An 18,873-nucleotide genomic window follows, 5' to 3' on the forward strand; every position below is an offset into this window, starting at 1 on the left:
TCCAGAGTTCTACAGTGTTTATTCAGATGCAACAAACAAACAGACTAAATTTATGGCGAAAAGTCTATTTTCACATATAGATTTCTGTATGACGTAATATCTGTGTGAAAACTATGTTTTCTTTCGACAAATCCCTCAGCCCCAGCAACTGCTCGTGACATCGTAACTCTGAATCTTGGATTATTTTCATAAGTATCACCATAACTGCTTGTTTCCAAACGAGAATCAAAGATACTGGTAGCGACTCTTGTAAATTCAGACTTCTGTGTCGGGTGACGTCTGTTCCCGCCAAATATATCTTGTGTTGTTAACGCATGATCGTAATTCTCATGCCCCTTCATTTGGGTCTTGGTCCGAGAAAACTTGATGGTTTTGTTTTGAAGGAATATTTTGTCTCCGTGAGTCAGATAGTGTACCATTACATTGTCAATGTTGAAATACTTGGTGCTGTTGTCTACATGGGAATTAGACACGTCTGCAAAAAATACTCCATTCTCCCCTATAATCTGAAGATAGTATGACAATTATAGGTAAATATTTTCAAAACTCCAATCACAATCTGTAAAATAATTCATAATTATTTTTTTTTTTTAATTTTCGTTTAAATATAAATATATAAATGTATATTTGTATTGATGTTATTATTTAAATCATTAAAATATATTTGTTTGGCTATAACAGTTGATAAAAAACAACCTTACAACAAAAGACTTGGTAGATGAGTCACCTAATGCCCTCACACCATATTGCATGCTTCAATTTTTCATTGTTAAAATGTTTAACACGCATTTCTTTATTCGTCGTTTGTTAAATGTGTTCCTAAAAATGCTATAAAGAATTCATGCTAATATAAACATAACTTATTTTAACTTACCTCCCCTTCAGCTTGACTAGTTCCAGCATGCCTTATTACGAGTGCAGTATTTTCATCCACACCAATACCCCAGTCTACACCATTATATAAATGGCGGGTGTCTGACAACAACCTGATCAGACGACCTTCTCGTCCACGTTGACTAAAATTAAAGGAATATAAAACTGAGGAAACAATTTATTATATTATAGATGGAACTTTCAAGAGTAAAGCATCGTTTATGTAGAATTATATTAATTCATATAGTTCAATTATATTCAAAATTTCTTTTGGAGTTTTTACATGAACGAATAACAAATATGTTTCACAGCAACACACTACAAACAATGAATTACAGCTCCTGACTTAGGCGAGCCACTTACAGTTGACAGGATGAAACAGTTTAACTCGTTTGAAGGCGGCAACCCTCCCTTAATCTTGGATAATGGTGTAACAGTACAAAAAAAGAAAAAAAACTATACAAATTCGTTTAGAAAGTCTTAACTCTTCAGATGAATACAAATAGAAATACATCAAACAAAACACAGAGTGGACGTAGACAGGAATTTATACAACCCACAACAAAAAGACATAGAGTACTCGCAGTTACTGACAGCTAGTTAAAAGCCAATAGCAACTTATAAAAAAATCTTTGATCTAAGACTGAAATATCAATCATCAATCAGTACATATTCAACATCCAATGGATTTAGTGCGCAGACGTCATACACTATTAAAGAGCTTATCATACACTATTGTAATAAAATATATGAACATAGTGGTATAAACCATTTTTGGAGTGTAAAAAAATCTTTGGATGTTTTAGATGAATTACGTGCTTATGATGGTCCTTTTGATTCTGTTAATAGTTTTGATTTTTCTACTCTTTACACTATACTTCCACACTATCTTATTAAACAAAAGTTTTCCTATTTAATTAAATGGTCGTTTGGTAAAGCTGAATATAGATATATTTGCTGCAATTCATTTATAGCCTTCTTCTCTAATGAGAAAAGATTTTCGGGCTTTTTTTTTATTTTATTTTATTTTTATTCGGTTTGATACTTTAAAATTTTATTCATAATACAAAAGTTAACATTTTGTATATTCTTATGTGGACTCGTTGTCATAGGATGTAAGTCGCTCTGAGTCGAGAAAATTGATAATATATTATCTAGTGCTTCAAGGACACTTTCCTGTTTATATCAATTCAATAGAATAGAATATATTAGAATAGAATATTTTTTTTTTTATTTCCCAACTTACAGGGCCCATAAAGGGCATAAAATTAGATACAATTGATTTACATAATTGGTAACAACAACAATAATAGAGGCATATACATATATATTTGGAATAAAAGCATTGGTCAGAATCAAGCTAAAAACCACATAGAATGAAATTCAAAACAGTGTGGCTGTGGCCATTGATTGACACATTAAATTCATCCATTGACTGGGACAATTTCCGTGAACGTTTGTCTGTAACAACCACTGTTCACGACGTACCTACGATAGACATTTAAACTGTGGGGTCACCAAAGGTTTCTTAACGCCTTTAATTATAAAATAATTCGAAAAATTAATCAGGAATAACCTTTATGTTTTGATTTATATAATTGGTATAAATCAAAACATCGTGTTATTTCTGATTAATTTTTCGAATTACTTTATTAAGGTGTCGAGAACCTTTGGTGACCCAATAGTTTAAGTATCTTTAAAAAAGTACATAGTGAGCAGTGGTCGTTACATACAAACGTTTACCTAAATTGTCCCAGCCAATGGATGAATTTAATGTGTCAATCAATAACCACAGCCACACTGTTTTGAATTTCATTCTATAAAGATTTGGTTTTGAAGTTTGGTTGTACCTGTAGAAAACTTATTTCAAACGGGATAGCACATCCTTATTTTTACGGAAATGTTGTTAACCGTGCCCGGAAATTTAGAAATGATCCATGTAAACTTGTCGCTCCTTTAAATAAACTTATTCTAAAAGGTTACCTATTCAACACTGTAATAAGATCATTGAATATTGTTTTTATTGGTTTAAATATTGATTTTGTTATCAGTAAATTAAAAGCTAACTAAATATACATATTCATGGAAACACAATCTGTCGATACCTGTAACTTGGCATTGCACAAGGTCATGTTTTCTCTGAGGGTTTATGACGTCTTTACACTAAATCCATTGGATGTTGGATGTGTACGGATTGATAGTTTAGTCTTAGTTGCATGATTTTTTTTATTAGTTGTTAGTGGCTTTGAACTAGCTGTCAGATAACTGCGAGTACTCTCAGATCTGTTCATTGTGTCTTTTTGTGTCGGGGTGTATAAGTACCGGGCCACGTCCACTGTATTTTTGTCCATCTGATGAGTTAAGCCTTTTTCAACTGATTTTTATAGTTCGTTCTTATGTTGTACTGTTATACCACTGTCCCAGGTTAGGGGGAGGGTTGGGATCCCGCTAACATGTTTAACCCCGCCACATTATTTATGTATGTGCCTGTCCCAAGTCAGGAGCCTGTAATTCAGTGGTTGTCGTTTGTTTATGTGTTACATATTTGTTTTTCGTTCATTTTTTTACATAAATAAGGCCGTTAGTTTTCTCGTTTGAATTGTTTTACATTGTCTTATCGGGGCCTTTTATAGCTCACTATGCGGTATGGGCTTTGCTCATTGTTGAAGGCCGTACGGTGACCTATAGTTGTTAATGTCTGTGTTATTTTGGTCTTTTGTGGATAGTTGTGTCATTGGCAATCATACCACATCTTCTTTTTTACCGTCAGAGAAAAAAAACCTTGTGCAATGCCAAGATACAAGTACAGACAGATTGAAGAGCCATGCATGTGCATATGACATGTATATAAAAATATTTATTTGGCTTAATTTGAATTTTCTGATAACAAAATCATTATTGATACCAACAAAAACAATATAAAAAATCTAACTTCTATGTTGAATTGGTAACCTTTCAGAATAAGTTTATTTAAAGTCCCCCCCCCCCCCCCCACCCCCGGACCGTTTTTAAATTTCCGAGCTCGGTAAATAACATATCAGTAAAACTTAGGATGTGTTATCCCCTTTGGAATAAGTTTTCTACAGGTACAACCAAACTTCAAAACAAAATCTTTATATCTATGGAAGAATTAAGAAAAGGTTTTAATTAATTTGTGGTTACTGTCTAGAAATGTTCCTCTACATATATTGAAAATATAAAATGCTTCTCTTTTTTGTTGACCTGTAGCTGTTGATTTCTATGTCATTTGGTCTCTTGTGGAGTGTTGTGTCAATGGCAATCACACCACATCTTCCTTTTTTCTAATTTGCCAATAATTAAATAGAACAAACCTGAAATGTGTGTCAAGGATAAAACCATGCAACATACGAAGTCCGCCATTATTGTTGTATATCAAATCATCTGGATGATCTTTGTTTTCAGACTTAAAAGCCCCGTATCGCAAAGCATCCCAACTCATTCCACCTTAAAAATAAAGATTTGAACGATAGTTGGTTTAGCTAATTGACCTGATGGAGAAAATTGTAACTCATTTACTGTTTTAAAGAAAGAACACGAAAACTTCAGTTTGTATCCCCTTCCATTGTCCACAGGTACGGGACTGGAACATACCCTTGTTTACAGCACTGAGTCGATACCTCTGTATACTATCAGGCCCCAAAGGTATCATCAGCTCTGTAGTCAGTACTTCGGTACTGACATGATTTATAACATATAAATATATCTAAAATTGCTCTGAAATTATACAGAAACTAAGATTTACACTCCCTCAGGCAAAGCTGACCTTAGAAAGATTTGGGTAATACTTTTGTACTTTTGGATCCTTTTTGGTTAATGGCTTTTCAACGTTTTCGATCCTTATAAATCCTTCAAATTTGTTTTAATTATTCGGTCTTGGGCGTTCCTGATGAAGGTAAATCCAGAAAAGCGTGTCCGACGTACGCATTTGTTAACGTGTTGTTTTCATATTTTTTAAACGAATTTACGAACACTTTTTCAGTCTCATGGTTCATTAAAAACACAAAGAACAGTTTGTGCAGTTTTCATGGTCTCTATTTACGACTGGTTAAATGAATCGAATCATCTCTCAATTTCATTGCACACTATCAAAACGTAACATCTCTCATTCTCATTACACTTTACCAAAACATATCATCTATCATTCTTATCACACTTTCCCAAAACGTATCATCTCTCATTCTCATTCCATTTTATCAAAACGTATCATCTCTCATTCTCATTACACTTTACCAAAACGTATCATCTCTTATTCTCGTTACACTTACCCAATACATATCGTCTATCATTTTTTTACACTTTCCCAAAACGTATCATCTCTTATTCTCGTTACACTTACCCAATACATATCATCTATCATTCTTATTACACTTTCCCAAAACGTTTCATCTCTCATTCTCATTCCATTTTATCAAAACGTATCATCTCTCATTCTTATTACACTTTCCCAAAACGTATCATCTCTCATTCTCATTCCACTTTATTATCAAAACGTATCATCTTTTATTCTCATTACACTTTACCAAAACGTATCATCTCTTATTCTCATTACACTTACCCAATTCATATCATCTATCATTCTTATTACACTTTCCCAAAACGTAACATGTCTTATTCTCATTATACTTACCCAAAAAATATCATCTATCATTCTTATTACACTTTCCCAAAACGTATAATCTCTTATTATCATTACACTTACCCAATTCATATCATCTATCATTCTTATTACACTTTCCCAAAACGTATAATCTCTTATTCTCATTACACTTACCCAATACATATCATCTCTCATTCTTATTACACTTTCCGTAAACGTATCATATCTTATTCTCATTACACTTAACCAATACATATCATCTATCATTCTTATTACACTTTATCAAAACGTATCATCTCTCATTCTCATTACACTTTACAAAACGTATCTTCTCTTATTCTCATTACACTTACCCAATACATATCACCTATCATTCTTATTAAACTTTCCCCAAAAGTATCATCTTTCATTCTCATTCCACTTTCCCAAAACGTATCACCTCTTATTCTCATTACACTTACCCAATACATATCATCTATCATTCTTATTACACTTTCCAAAAACGTATCATCTCTTATTCTCATTACACCTACCCAATACATATCATCTATCATTCTTATTACACTTTTCCAAAACGTATCATCTCTTATTCTCATTACACTTACCCAATTCATATCATCTATCATTCTTATTACACGTTCCCAAAACGTATAATCTCTTATTCTCATTACACTTACCCAATACATATCATCTCTCATTCTTATTACACTTTCCGTAAACGTATCATATCTTATTCTCATTACACTTACCCTATACATATCATCTATCATTCTTATTACACTTTCCCCAAAAGTATCATCTCTCATTCTCATTCCACTTTCCCAAAACGTATCATCTCTTATTCTCATTACACTTACCCAATACATATCATCTATCATTCTTATTACACTTTTCCAAAACGTATCATCTCTTATTCTCATTACACTTACCCAATACATATCATCTCTCATTCTTATTACACTTTCCGTAAACGTATCATCTCTTATTCTTATTACACTTTCCCCAAAAGTATCATCTATCATTCTTATTACACTTTTTCAAAACGTATCATCTCTTATTCTCATTACACTTACCCAATACATATCTATCATTCTTATTACACTCTCCCAAAACGTATCATCTCGTATTCTCATTTCACCTTATCAAAACATATCATCTCTCATTCTCATTACATTTCATCAAAACGTACTAACATCTCTCATTCTCATTACATTTCATCGAAACGTACTAACATCTCTCATTCCAATTACATTTTAACAAAACTTATCATCTTTTATTGATTCTCATTTCGCCTGGTCAAAACGCATTATCACTCATTCTCATTATATTTCATCAAAACGTATTATTTCTCATTTTCATTACATTTTTTTTTTATCAAAACGTATCATCTCTCATTCTTATTACACTTTAAAAAAACATATAATCTCTCATTCTCATTATATTTTACCAAAACGTATCATATTTCATTCTCATTACATTTTATTCAAACGTATCATCTCTCATTCTCATTACACTTTTCCAAAACGTAGCATCCCTCATTCTCATTCAAATTCATCAAACGTATCATCTCTTGTTCTCATTACATTTTATCAAAACGTATCATCTTTCATTCTCATTACATTTTATCAAAACGTATTATCTCTCATTCTCATAACACTTTATGAAATCGTATCATCTCTCATTTTCAATCGAATTTATCAAACATATCATCTCTTATTCTCATTACATTTTATCAAAACGTGTCATCTCTCATTCTCATTACACTTTTCCAAAACGTAGCATCCCTCATTCTCATTCAAATACATCAAACGTATCATCTCTTGTTCTCATCACATTTTATCAAAACGTATCATCTCTCGGTCTCATTACACTTTATCAAAACGTATCATCTCTCATTCTCATTATTCTTGATCAAAATGCATCATTTCTCATTCTCATTACACTTTATCAATACTTGTCATCTCTCATTCTCATTACACTTTACCAAAACGTATCATCTCTCATTCTCAATACACTTTACTAAAACGTATCATTTCTCATTCTCATTACACTTTATAAAAACGTATCATCTCGTCATCGCATAACGTTTTATCAACAGTTCTTAAAAACGTATCATCTCGTTTTCTTTACACTTGATCAAAGCGTATCATGTCTGTTTTAATTACACTTTATTAAAACATATCATCTCTCATTCTCATAACACTTTACCAAAACGTATGTGATATAGATACAATGGATAAGCGTTGATTCTTGAAAAAGAAACCATGAGCCCGCAGGGCGAATGGTTTGTTTTTCATGAATCAACGCTTATCCATTGTATCTATAACTTAAACTATTGTGATAATATCTATTCAAATTAAAGCCTATTCTTAATAAGAAGGTATTGTAAGTGAGTTTAAATAACCATATTATCGTGACAAACGATGCATAACAATAAATTATATATTACAATTAAATGGTTAAAACAATACAAATACATATTGAACACACCACGTCTGCCCTTAAAGATTTTCATTTATCAGGCATCTGAACATTTTTGACAAAATGAGACATATTCTATCTTATTTCTCAAAAGATTGAGAATGAAAATGGGGAATATGTCAAAACCGGGGACAACAACTTGACAAAAACATATATATATATATATAGCATATATTTAAAGCATGTGGCCGAAATTTCTTACAAGAAGTCTTATTCTAGGCATATCACGATTTTCTAGCATAGGAATTTGCAAATAAACAGATGAAATCATACTATATTGATTTATAAAACAAAAATGAACACATATAATGTAAACATTTTGATTTCAAACATGTGGAATAGCTAACAATGATCCGATTAGAAACGGAGAAACTCGCTTTTATTAAACAAAATATCCACAATAACTTAAAAAACAAGAAACAAAACAGGAAAAATAGAGAATAGAGGCAACAAAAAATATATACAAGGATTCGAACCTAAACCGCCAAGTTCTTACTCATAAAGCATAACCATGAAACCTCGCGGCTACCAACTGATACACTACGATTGCTTATTATTGTATATATAAATGTACAATCCATGTGTGTCCGTTGTACCGATGTATATCAAATATTCATTTATATATATAAGTTAGACAATTAAATCGTAACCAATTGGTAGCCGAGAGGTTTCGTCGATATAATGATGTTAGTGACACTTAGGAGAATTCATGGACGGGTTCGATTCCCAGTGCAGGCATATAGAAATTACAAAAAATTAAAGGTAAGTTTTTAAAATAATTCCATTAGTGAACAGAAATCAGTAAATTGGCCAATTCAAACTTAATGAAATTAGACACACAAAGAACACAATTGAATATAATTTGGTGAGTCCATTTCAGGGACGGATTTAGGAAGCGTTGATTCTAGAAAAAGAATCCACGGTAAATGAATAGGTTGACATCACCACAATGGTTTAACATCTCGTATTCGCAAAACATTTTATCAACAGTTCTTAAAAACGTAACATCTCTCATTCTCATTACACTTCACCAAAACGTAACATCTCTCATTCTCATTACACTTTACCAAAACGTAACATCTCTCATTCTCATTACACTTTACCAAAACGTAACATCTCTCATTCTCATTACACTTTACCAAAACGTAACATCTCTCATTCTCATTACATTTTACCAAAACGTAACATCTCTCATTCTCATTACATTTTATCAAAACGTATCATCTCTCATTCTCATTACACTTCACCAAAACGTAACATCTCTCATTCTCATTACACTTTACCAGAATGTAACATCTCTCATTCTCATTACACTTTACCAAAACGTAACATCTCTCATTCTCATTTCACTTTATCAAACATGGTTGACCTTTATTTATCATAAACACTTGAAAAAGTAAATAAAAGAAGGATGTAATTTTGAAACTGACCTCTGATCATGACAGCTGACGATTGACAAGCAGTGCCTGTACTGGATCCAGCTATAACTGCACCAGCATCAAATAAACCAGTTATTTCTCTCATAGCTGGAACACTTATATGAGCCAGTAGAACATAATATTGAAATAGAGGTAATCTGAAAAAGACAGCCCATAAAGTAAGCATAGATCATATTAACAACAAAATGTAGTGTTTTTTTCCATACTTTACTATCATCTCTCATTCTCATTACACCTACAGATGGATCAGTACCGATTCATGTCTTGTATCTTAACACTTATTACATGCACCTAAATTGGTACTGTAAAATAGGTGCTGTAATCTTATTGTATCTACTAGATATAGGAAGATGTGATGTGAGTGCCAATGAGACAACTCTCCGTCCAAATAACAATTTAAAAAAAAGTAAACCATTATAGGTCAATGTACGGCCTTCAACACGGAGCCTTGGCTCACACCGAACAACAAGCTATAAAGGGCCCCAAAATTACTAGTGTAAAACCATTCAAACGGGAAAACCAACGGTCTAATCTATATAAAATAAAAAAAACGAGAAACGAGAAACACGTATAAATTACATAAACAAACGACAACTACTGTAAACACTTATTACATGCACCTAAATTGGTACCGTAAACTTTGTGCCGTAAATTTATTGTATCTAAACACTTATTACATGCACCTAAATTGGTACCGTAAACTTGGTGCCGTAATCTTATTGTATCTAAACGCTTATTACATGCACCTAAATTGATACCGTTAACTTGGTGCCGTAATCTCATTGTGTTAAACACTTAAATAAACTACATGCACATACATTGGCAACGTTAACGTGTTGTATTAAACAAAATTAAAGTAATTAAAAAAGTGTTTACAAGTGACCGGGAAAAGAACTTAAAAAGTATAAATATCAGTCTTACGAATCGATAATTCTCTGTTGATCTCCCCCTCCAAAGAAGAATCCTGTTTGTTGCTTTATTTTATCAACAACATCATCATTGAAATTATTGGAAGTATGGTTGACGTCTATTGGTATACAGTAGACAGACTGGGCCTTATAACGATGCAGGAATAAGTCAGAATAGTAATTACAGCTGTCCGCGGGATCAGCAGAGCCCGCAGTAACGATCCCAATCTTGGCATAGTTTTCTCCTCCCTAAGATGTGTAACAGTACAAAATCAGAATATGATTTATGGTTAATGTATAATATAGGATTAAACGCCTGTTTAAGGGAGTTCGCTTCTCAGTTTCAAAATAATTAACTTTCAAAACACTAGTTTATATAGATAGGGGATAAATAAAGGAATCCAAAGAGCAAACAAAATATATAGGTCACCGTGCTTGTTTTCAAGATATTAGCCATTGAAATTTTGGCAGGAAACTATTATCTTTTGACTTTTCATAGCTTTATCATTGACAAGTTGAAGTTCTAAAAAAACTATTAAAAATTAATTAAAATGTTATAAGACTTTTACAGATGGCTTTTCACTATACATGTAAAAGATTTCAAAAAGAAAAATGCGGGTCAACGGGCAATTTTTTTTCAAGGCATTCAAATAGATAAAACCAGAGGATTCCGAAAATCTGACAAAAAAATCCAAAACATGACAAGCCAGCTTCCTTAAAGGAATTTATTGGTGTATAAAATCGACCAATTCACTCATAAACAAATAAAAGTCCGAAGGATTCGGACTTTTATGATATGTTTGTGAGTGACTTGGTCCAGTTTATACACCAATAAATTCCTTTAAGGTGGTACCTAACAGTACAGGGAGATAACTCTGTAAAGTCAGCTAAACGTTTAAAGTACGTTGTGTTGTAAAAGGAATATTAAGCTTCTCAATGATCAAAATTGGTGTTTGTCAAATTGCTATATAACCAATTCTAATTTTTCTGACAAAACGGTTGCTTCAAATTTTTTATTTTTTTTATATTTTTGTTAAAGTGTCAAAGTTAATACTTTGACAAAATTCTATGAAAATTAAACAAGCCAAATTAATTTTAGTGAAAGTGTTGGGTACAACCTTAAAAACTGAGGCGTTTAATCCTTAAAGATCTAATTCTTTAAAATTTGATAGGGAGTATACTTACACACACTCGTTACCTCTATATCACACGTAATATGTATTTTTATGTCATTGAATAGGTCTGGCGCATGAATATATTTGTTGGTTAACGCAAAAATATGTACTCAATGAAAATTTTGCTATCTGATAAAAAATAAACTGCAAAAAACTCTTATTATCATCAAAAATGAATGTTTTAGTGTAAATAGAATGAAATTCAAAACAGTGTGGCTGTGGCCATTGATTGACACATTAAATTCATCCATTGACTGGGACAATATAGGTGAACGTTTGTATGTAACGACCACTGCTCACTATGTACTTTTTAAAGACACTTAAACTATGGGGTCACCAAAGGTTTTCAACATCTTAATAAAGTAATTCGAAAAATCAATCAGAAATAACACGATGTTTTGATTTAAATCAATTATATAAATCAAAACATAAAGGTTATTCCTGATTAATTTTTCGAATTATTTTATAATTAAAGGCGTTAAGAAACCTTTGGTGACCCCACAGTTTAAATGTCTATCGTAGGTACTTCGTGAACAGTGGTCGTTACAGACAAACGTTCACGTAAATTGTCCCAGTCAATGGATGAATTTAATGTGTCAATCAATGGCCACAGCCACACTGTTTTGAATTTCATTCTATTTCATTCAACGATTAACTTGCAGTGAAAATAGATTTTGTTAAAGTCGGTGTTCAACTTCCGAAGCAAGGTTGTGGGCTCTCCGGACATTCCCGAAGTCCTGCTCAGCCGTACTCACACTGTGCAAGATCTCGGAGAACTTAATCATCCGCAGCGCATGCATACATTTTTTCGTTAATTGCATAAACATATATTTAAAACATGTTTTTGTATTAACTTTAACGGTTCATTTTTAAACATACGACAATTTGTAGCCGTTGGACCATTCTGTGGAAAGTGCGTACATGCAAACTACTTTGTTTACGTTTTCCAAGTTGGCGGCCGCCAGCGTACAAACCATGCAAGTATGATTTTTACTTATATTAAACGATATAACTATTTTAAATCAATGTATATGACGGAATTCAATTGCATAGGTGTCAGGTCTGATTTTTGAAAATGACCTATATGTATAGCTTTGAAATAAAAGTAAAATTGAGAATGGAATTGGGGAACAACTCGACCATAGAACAGACAAAAGCAGAATGTCATCAACGGGTCTTCAATGCAGCGAGAGCCGTGGTGTAGTGGTTAGTGCATCGGACTACTAACACAAAGGCTCCTGGTTCGATTCCCGTCTGGGATGAAAATTTCAGGGACTCAATTTTCGGCTCTCCCTTGACACCATTTGCGAGTATGGTCTTGAGGAAACGATGCTAGTCCGTCGGAAGGGGGCGATAAATGGTTGACCCGTGTTAAGAGAGAGCCATATCTCTTGCACGTTAAAGACACCCTTGTAGATTTCGAAAAAGAGCAGGCTAATGTCGCTACAAGGCAGCACTCACACCTGCAAAGTGGAAAGGGATTAATATAAGTTGCAAAACTTGTTTCCCAATCCACTATAAATAAATACGTTTAAACTAATGCAGCGAGAAATTCCCACACCCGGAGGCGTTCCTCAGCTGGCCCCCATACAAATAATAATTATATATACTAGTTTAGTGATAATGAACGCCATACTCAACTCCAAATTATACACAAGAATACTAAAATTAAAAATGATACAAGACTAACAAAGGCCAGAAGCTCCTGACTTCGGACAGGTGCAAAAATGAAGCGGGGTTAACATGTTTATGAGATCTCAACCCTCCCCCTATACCTATAAGGATTGATTCCTGAGTTTATGAGCTTCTAGACTGGTTCCCGATCGCAATAATAATAATAATAATAATAATAATAAATTCTTTATTTAAAGAGGGTAACTCAATTAGAAATAGTCTAATTTTCATTGAGGCCCTCAAACAAAATACATGCATACAGTTAACATTCATACATTCATACATTAAATTACAATATATATTACTAGTATATACACAATTCAATCATTGAAATATACAAAGGGTAATAAATGACAATATTTGATATAGTTTTGTTAGAGGAAAACAAATTATTTGACTTGCTTATAATTTTCAAGAACATGATTATAACTATGTTTCTTGAATAATTCCACATTAGGACATTTTTTTATTTCGAGTGGTAAATTATTCCATACTTTGGTTGCAGAATAATGAAAAGTTTTTTTTATAAAAATTTGTATTTGGTCTTGGAACAAAAAGATCATTATTAGAGACAGATCGTAAGTTGTGGCGTTGCACATCATCAATATTTAGTATTGCTAAGTAATCAGGTGTTAGCCCATTTACAATTTTATACATTAGAATTGATTGTTGGTATTTTATTCTTTTGGTAAAAGATAGCCATTTTAAAGAAGAAAACATGAAATTAGATGGAATAGAAATATCGCATTCCAGTATAATTCTTGTTACTCTTTTTTGAAGTTTTATGATTCTATCTGAATCTTTTTGTAATAAATTTCCCCAAACTGAACTACAACAGTCTATATATGGTAGAATATATGCATTATAAAATAGTTGCCTTGTGTGTATTGGCAAATATACTTTAATTTTATATAAAAGTGATACTTTAGATGAGATAATTTTACATATACGATCAACATGATCTTCCCAGCTTAAATTTTCATCAATGTCTATTCCAAGTAATTTGAAAGAATGGACATTCTCAATACATGTTTCGTTGACGGTAATACATAATTCTGATAGTTGTTTAAGTTTTTGTTTTGAACCCAATTTCATACACTTAGTTTTTTGTGCATTGATTTTCATACTGTTATTGTTACACCAAGATTGTATAGCATTTAAATCATTTTGCAATATGCTGTTTATTTTTTCAATGTTTTTATCATGAAAATGCAATGTTGAATCATCAGTATATAAATCCATATTGGATTGTTTAACATGAAGTGGTAAATCATTTATATATATTAAAAATAACAGCGGACCTAAAATTGAACCTTGAGGCACTCCATACTTTACAAACGATTGATCAGATTTAGTGTTAGCGTATTGGACTTCTTGTTGTCTGTTAGACAAATATGATTTTATCCAATCTATTATATGTTTTCCGATATGATAAAATTTTAACTTTTCTAAAAGTATGGCATGGTTAATAAGGTCAAAAGCCTTACTGAAATCTAAAAACACTGTACCAACTATTTCTCCATTATCTAAATATTTTAACCATTCGTCAATTAGTTTAGTTAGCGCTGTTTGGCAGGAATGACCTTGTCTGAAACCTGACTGGGCGATATGTAACAATTTTTTATTGTTAAGGAATTCATATAACTGTGTACATACATGTCTTTCGAAAATTTTAGATATGGTATTCAAAATAGAAATTGGACGATAATTTGAGGAAATATCTCTTGGTCCTCTATTAAGTATGTTACACATATACCAATATATGAGAGAGTATGGCTGATAGCTAATACCTGGAACGTAGTACAGGGAACCAGTATAATGAGCTTTGGTCCTTGCTTGGAAGTTGGTCGGTGTTATTCATTGCCGCCATCTTGTTTACATTGGTTACGAAAAGAAGTTCGGTCAACGTCGTCTATCGAAACATAACCAACGTCAAGATCAACTACCGGAAGTCCTCTCGACCAATCATATGAAAGTATTCCCTTATATGCAAATCATATAAGAATTATTACGTGAATAAACTTATCAAAATGAAAATATTGGTTCTTGTCCACGGATGACTTACTTGATATGGAATATATCTGATGTTTACCTATTGCTGCATGTGATAATGGAATACATAAACATAACAATACAACGATGTGATATATATATGATTGCAAATGATACAACTCTCCACAATAGACCAACTAATATGAAAGTTAACATCTGTAGGTAATTGTTCGGCCTTCAACAATGAGCAAAAACCATACAGCCATATTGGATTGTTTAACATGAAGTGGTAAATCATTTATATATATTAAAAATAACAGCGGACCTAAAATTGAACCTTGAGGCACTCCATACTTTACAAACGATTGATCAGATTTAGTGTTAGCGTATTGGACTTCTTGTTGTCTGTTAGACAAATATGATTTTATCCAATCTATTATATGTTTTCCGATATGATAAAATTTTAACTTTTCTAAAAGTATGGCATGGTTAATAAGGTCAAAAGCCTTACTGAAATCTAAAAACACTGTACCAACTATTTCTCCATTATCTAAATATTTTAACCATTCGTCAATTAGTTTAGTTAGCGCTGTTTGGCAGGAATGACCTTGTCTGAAACCTGACTGGGCGATATGTAACAATTTTTTATTGTTAAGGAATTCATATAACTGTGTACATACATGTCTTTCGAAAATTTTAGATATGGTATTCAAAATAGAAATTGGACGATAATTTGAGGAAATATCTCTTGGTCCTCTATTAAGTATGTTACACATATACCAATATATGAGAGAGTATGGCTGATAGCTAATACCTGGAACGTAGTACAGGGAACCAGTATAATGAGCTTTGGTCCTTGCTTGGAAGTTGGTCGGTGTTATTCATTGCCGCCATCTTGTTTACATTGGTTACGAAAAGAAGTTCGGTCAACGTCGTCTATCGAAACATAACCAACGTCAAGATCAACTACCGGAAGTCCTCTCGACCAATCATATGAAAGTATTCCCTTATATGCAAATCATATAAGAATTATTACGTGAATAAACTTATCAAAATGAAAATATTGGTTCTTGTCCACGGATGACTTACTTGATATGGAATATATCTGATGTTTACCTATTGCTGCATGTGATAATGGAATACATAAACATAACAATACAACGATGTGATATATATATGATTGCAAATGATACAACTCTCCACAATAGACCAACTAATATGAAAGTTAACATCTGTAGGTAATTGTTCGGCCTTCAACAATGAGCAAAAACCATACAGCCTTGTAATTAAGCTATAGAAATCCCCGAAATTGCAAATGAAAAACAATATAAATGAGAAACCTAACGGTCTTATTAACAAAACAATGAATAAAATACAAACTGAAATATGATATACAGCAACAGATGGCAATCAATGAATCACATGCTCTTGACTTAGACAGGCATATACAGAATGTGGGGAGTTGAACATATTTAATGGCACAAACCCTCCGTCTAACTTGGGATAGTGGTGTTACAGTACGACTTGAGACTCGGATCCAGTCATTTTTAAGGGGGTTGTGTGTTCTTACAAATGCTATTCATATATAGAAGACAACCATATGTCCCCATAACAAAACATTAGATTCCAAACACGAAAAGGTTTTACCATCCCCTGGAGCCATCATTGCGACAAAGCAATAAAGATTAAATTCAGGCTTCAGGCTTCACTATGACTTTGAGATGAAGAACAGCATTAATAAGCGCTGTTCCTTTGCTTTGTTGTGTATGTACTGATTTTGTGTCATGGATAGACCCCCCCCCCTAATCCTTTTCTTCCTATTCACTCCTCTCTTCATTAGAAAGATCGATACCTTAAATTCATTCATTGTTGTATTTTTATAGAATAAAGCTTATGTTTAAGAACCTTTTTAGTAATCGGATACCAAGAAAATTTTATTAAGTAGAATTGAGCTTTCATGTTTACGACAATGAGACGCATATTATAGAACAACAAAACAATATTCATGTTTGATCGAAAAATTGGAAACACAGTTTCGGTTGTAGTGAGGTATTGTTTAATTCGCATTGTTTATAAGTATTATGTGTATTATCTATTTTACTGATGAAAGAGCTATGGGCACTATATGTCAATCAGACAGCAACCCAACAACAGTAGAAAAACACAAATTGTATCTTCAGATATCAGCTAGTGCAACTAAGTGATGTATGTTGTTGAGAACAGTAAGCAGTTCCTGATTCCTACAAGTTGTGTTGTTTATGGCAAGCAAAGGTGTTTTGTTTTGTCTGTTTGTCACTGAATTTTCAATCTTTTTTTTCATTTACTGAGGTATATTTTGTACAATTCCAGGTATTAAACCGTTCAATGTCATTATTCGAAAGGGCTCTCATGGAGTGTTCAAGTATATAATAGCATAATCAAAAACCTTTTTTTTTTTTAAACAAGATAATAAAATTAACAAACATTCAGGAAATATTTGATCTGGTAATCAAATAATCACTATAAGATCGGTCATTGAATCACATAATCAAAAAACCCACGAGGACGCTCATTCGGATAAGTTTTATCACATAAAACACTTTAGTATACCCTTTGTATATTTCAATGATTGAATTGTGTATATACTAGTAATATATATTGTAATTTAATGTATGAATGTATGAATGTTAACTGTATGCATGCATTTTGTTTGAGGGCCTCAATGAAAATTAGACTATTTCTAATTGAGTTACCCTCTTTAAATAAAGAATTTATATTATATTATATTATATTATATTATATATTATAAGTACTTACAGCAAGTTTTACGATGGTGTTATATATTTCGTTGTTGTTTTCATCAAGATGGCCGCCAGCTAAAACCAATCTTTTACCATAAGTATGATATTGAGGCAATTTGACTTGATCGACGTCTAACAGTAATGCGTGTGCGACTGACAACGAAAGTAACAAGCACAAAACCGCCATATCCTTGTAAGATGATATTTATGATAAGATATAAAGTAAACTTAAAATGACCTAAGATAACCTATGTAATAGAACTTTACAATAGATTTGAAATGGCATTTCCGTTACAATTTGTGCCTTTAAAACCTTTAAAACGGGTAGAAGTTAATACAAAAGAATGGCTAAAGATACCAAAGGGACATTCAAACTCATAGGTCTAAAATAAGTTGTTAATTTCTGTGTCATTTGGTCTCTTGTGAATAGTTGTCTCATTGGCAATCATTTCAAATCTACTTTTTTATATTGACAGCGCCATGGCAAACGGTGTATCGATAAACGTTAAGAAATTTAGCTTAAGAAAAGTTTGTTTTATGAAGTTATGAAGAACAAACTTTAACGAGTTTAAACAGTTCCTACAATGCAGGGGAAAAAAATTTTGCTCCATCACACCCACGTTTCTTTTAACAGAATACTCCAACATCTTAACGTTTCCTCTTGTGAACTCTGTTGAAGTAGGAATAAATACAGATTATTGATATAGAATCTATTACCGATAATAGTGTATTTTTTCATAAATTTGACCTATTGAGCTTATCTTTGAAGAAAGGGCTATGTCATAGATTTCAGTAAAATTTTGCATACAACTCTGGATAGAAATTGCAACTGAATATCGAAAAAATAATGCATTTATCCTATTTTTTATTTGAAATATAACTGATTGAATTCCCATGAAAATGGGTGAACATTTGTATAGAAAGCATATAAAA

General features: G+C 32.3%; 1 protein-coding gene across 1 annotated transcript; it reads right to left on the reverse strand.

The window, feature by feature from the left end:
* On the reverse strand, window positions 1-18,175 carry LOC143073232 (cyanophycinase-like). The gene is made up of 6 exons (XM_076248610.1): window positions 17,957-18,175; window positions 10,333-10,568; window positions 9,403-9,548; window positions 4,206-4,338; window positions 875-1,016; window positions 1-506 (listed from the first exon to the last, which is right to left on the reverse strand). The coding sequence occupies exons 1-6, from the start codon at window positions 18,125-18,127 to the stop codon at window positions 51-53; spliced, it is 1,284 nt and encodes a 427-aa protein (XP_076104725.1). The 5' UTR covers window positions 18,128-18,175; the 3' UTR covers window positions 1-50.
* Between the last annotated feature and the right edge of the window lie 698 nt (window positions 18,176-18,873).

This window comes from Mytilus galloprovincialis, chromosome 4 (genome assembly GCF_965363235.1).
Source record: "Mytilus galloprovincialis chromosome 4, xbMytGall1.hap1.1, whole genome shotgun sequence".
Lineage (NCBI taxonomy): Eukaryota > Metazoa > Mollusca > Bivalvia > Mytilida > Mytilidae > Mytilus > Mytilus galloprovincialis.

Excerpts from the sequence above, each read along its gene's own strand:
- LOC143073232 (XM_076248610.1), bottom strand. The coding sequence starts at position 18,127 with ATGGCGGTTTTGTGCTTGTTACTTTCGTTGTCAGTCGCACACGCATTA. Across the intron at positions 1,017-4,205 it reads ATCCTTGACACACATTTCAG|TCAACGTGGACGAGAAGGTC; the intron begins GTTTGTTCTATT and ends CTTTAATTTTAG. Across the intron at positions 507-874 it reads CTAGTCAAGCTGAAGGGGAG|ATTATAGGGGAGAATGGAGT; the intron begins GTAAGTTAAAAT and ends TACTATCTTCAG.